The sequence below is a fragment of the Onychomys torridus genome, chromosome 7 (assembly GCF_903995425.1).
Source record: "Onychomys torridus chromosome 7, mOncTor1.1, whole genome shotgun sequence".
Taxonomy (NCBI): Eukaryota; Metazoa; Chordata; class Mammalia; order Rodentia; family Cricetidae; genus Onychomys; species Onychomys torridus.
In genome coordinates, this window is record NC_050449.1 from 14,333,509 (window position 1) to 14,336,662 (window position 3,154).

The 3,154-nt window shown below is 40.5% G+C and overlaps 1 protein-coding gene across 1 annotated transcript; it reads left to right on the forward strand.

The window, feature by feature from the left end:
- The first annotated feature begins 847 nt into the window (after positions 1-847).
- Positions 848-1,804, forward strand: LOC118587524 (olfactory receptor 7G2-like). Its single transcript, XM_036193552.1, has one exon. The coding sequence runs from the start codon at positions 866-868 to the stop codon at positions 1,802-1,804; it is 939 nt and encodes a 312-aa protein (XP_036049445.1). The 5' UTR covers positions 848-865.
- Positions 1,805-3,154: the final 1,350 nt, after the last annotated feature.

A 3,154-nucleotide genomic window follows, 5' to 3' on the forward strand; every position in this document is an offset into this window, starting at 1 on the left:
CTGTCCAAAACTCTCCACTACTGTTATTCTTGATCTTCAAGGATATGAACTCCTGGGTTTAGAATAACAGTCATGTAGTTGTTTTAATGAGGAGCTTTGGACATTGAGTCTCTTGAGATTGAGACAATACATTCAGCTTGTGACCTACTCCAAAGCACTTGAAAAATATTGAAATAGCTTGGATTTGATTCAGAGGTAATTCATTTTTAACCAGGAACCTGTTATTTCATGTAGTCTTTGCAATTCTAAGGTAGAGTTGTTCCATTTGCAACATACAGGTGAGATGCTTATATCATTCTTGTTGAAGCTAGACAAGAAATACAGACCCTACAACTAATTTATAGAAAAGAAGGATGGTGTTTTAGGAGATAATCAACCTGGTGAGTTAGAACAGCACAAATAAGATGATTAGAAACAATTCCACACAATTGTGCTGCTATTATCAACGTAGTCCATCACTCATTACCATGAATCTTTTGATGGAGACTTAATCTGTGTCATCTTTTTGTTCTTATCCTACTGTAATGGGAGCTGCAATTCATTTAGAGCAGAGAAAAAAAAAGCCTCATTCTCAAATATAAAGGCTTCTAATATTTATTCAGGCATGTTTATGCATTATTGTGATGATATTGGACAGGACATTTTGTATGTATATTAATTACTAGATAGCCATAACTAGGTGGGAGAAACTGGATGGTATTGAATTCAAACTTATTTCCTCACATTCCACTCTTGATGGCTACATTGGAAAGACCAAGGCACATATTAGGTGGCTTCCTAATAAATATCATTTTATAATGCTGCTTGTAGTTCATGTGTTTCAATAACTTCTTACTGCTCTTTTTCCTTAAGGTTCACTTATAACATGGATGTTGAAAACAAATCAGTCATTTCTGAATTTTTTCTACGTGGACTGACAGATGATACAAAGCTGCAGCCCCTCATCTTTGGCATTTTCCTATGCATTTACCTGACCACAATATTTGGAAATGTTCTTATAATGTTGGCTATCAATTGTGACTCCCATCTCCACACCCCCATGTACTTATTTCTCTGTCATCTGTCTTTTAATGACATGTACTTAGTCAGTATCACAGTTCCAAAGATGCTGGTGAACATACAAACACAGGATCAGAGGATCACTTATGCAGGCTGCCTCAGCCAGGGCTTCTTTGTTGCAGTTTGTACGGTCTTTGAGTGTTTTCTCCTTGGAGTAATGGCCTATGACCGCTATGTAGCCATTTGTTACCCTCTAAGATACACAGTACTTATGAACCCCTGCTTCTGTATTATTCTAGTTCTTATCTCTCTATTCCTTAGCATTGTGAATGGTCTGTTGCATAGTCTGATGGTGCTACGCTTGTCCTTCTGCACTGACCTTGAAATCCTCCACTTCTTTTGTGAAATCGCACAAGTCCTGAAGCTGGCCTGTTCTGACAGCCTCATTAACAGCGTCCTGATATTTGTTACAGCTGCTGTTTTTGCTGGCATTCCTCTGTTTGGAATAATTTTCTCCTATATTCACATTGTGTCTACAGTATTGAAAATGCCATCATCAGAAGGAAAATACAAAGCCTTTTCCACTTGTGGGTCTCATTTGTCAGTTGTTTCTTTGTTCTATGGGACAGGTTTTGGTGTATACATTACCTCAGAGGTAATTGATTCATCCAGGGATATTGCAGTGGCTTCAGTGATGTATTCCATAGTTCCTCCAATGATGAATCCTTTTATCTATGGTTTGAGGAACAGGGATATGAAGGAGGCACTAAAGAAAGTTATTGGTAGGATAGTGGCTCTTCTGTGATGTGTGGTTTCTAGAGTAAGTCAAAGTGACAGGATTGCTTGTGAGCCAAATGCCTGCTACTTTTACTTCTCACCTGTTTTGCTTTCATTTTAGTTCCTTGAAACTGGACACTGGAGTTAATTTCAATACAATTCTAGTTTATTTTATGTTTGGGTGTTTTGCTTGAATGTATGTAATTGTATCACATACATGCCTAGTGTCCATATAGCTCAGAAGAGTGTCAGATCCCTTAGAATCAAAGCTACAAAGGGTTGGTACCTGCCGAGTAGGTGGTGGGGATTTAACCAAGGTCCTCTAGAGGAGGAGACACTGGTATAACCACAGAACAATTTCTCTATCCCTCTACAGTTTTATTTTTATTAACATGTATATGTGCATTGTGTGCATATATACACATTATATATACACATGTATGCAAGTAACAACTGAGTCCAGAAGAGGGCTTCAGATCCCCTTGAGCAGAGGTGGTTGTGAGCTGCTCAACAATAGTGCTGGAAAGCAAACATCTGGAAAACAGCAAGCACTCTTAACCACTGAGCCATTTCTTCAGCTCCCATTAACACATGGTTTGAATCCTCGAAACAGAATTTTTCAAGTTACCAAGAAAGGGACTGTGAAGAAGAGTTTCTCATTTTAGCCAGTGTGTGTGTGTGTGTGTGTGTGTGTGTGTGTGTGTGTGTGTGTGTGTTCTTTTTCTTGGGAAACTCCTACCACTGTTTTAGACACAGGTCTGTGAAGGAAAGAAGTAGACATGGGCAATCTGTGAAGATATCACTGCTACAAATCATTGGATAAGTGTCTTTCTCTTCATTTTATTATTATTTTTTCTCCTTTTTATTTATTATATTTGTGTTTAATTTTACACATCAGCCATGGGTTCCCCTGTCCTCCCCCATCGCACCCCTGCCCCTGATGCCCCCCAAACCCGCCCCTCCATTCCCACCTCCTCCAGGGCCAATCTCCCCTGGGGATTCATTTAAACCTGGTAGATTCAGTACAGGCAGGTCCAGTCCCCTCTTCCCAGGCTGAGCAAAGTGTCCCCACATAAGCCCCAGGTCCCAAACAGCCAGCTCATGCACTAAGGACATGTCCCGGTCCCACAGCCTTGGTGCCTCCCAAACAATTCAAGCTATTCAATTGTCTCACTTATCCAGAGGGCCTGATCCAGTTGGGGGCTCCACAGCTTTTGGTTCATAATTCATGTGCTTCCATTAGTTTGGCTATTTGTCCCTGTGCTTTTCCAATCTTGGTCTCAACAGTTCACACTCTTACAGTCCCTCCTCTTTCTTGACAATTGGACTCCTGGAGCTCTACCTGGGGCCTGGCCAAGGATCTCTGAATCCACTTCCA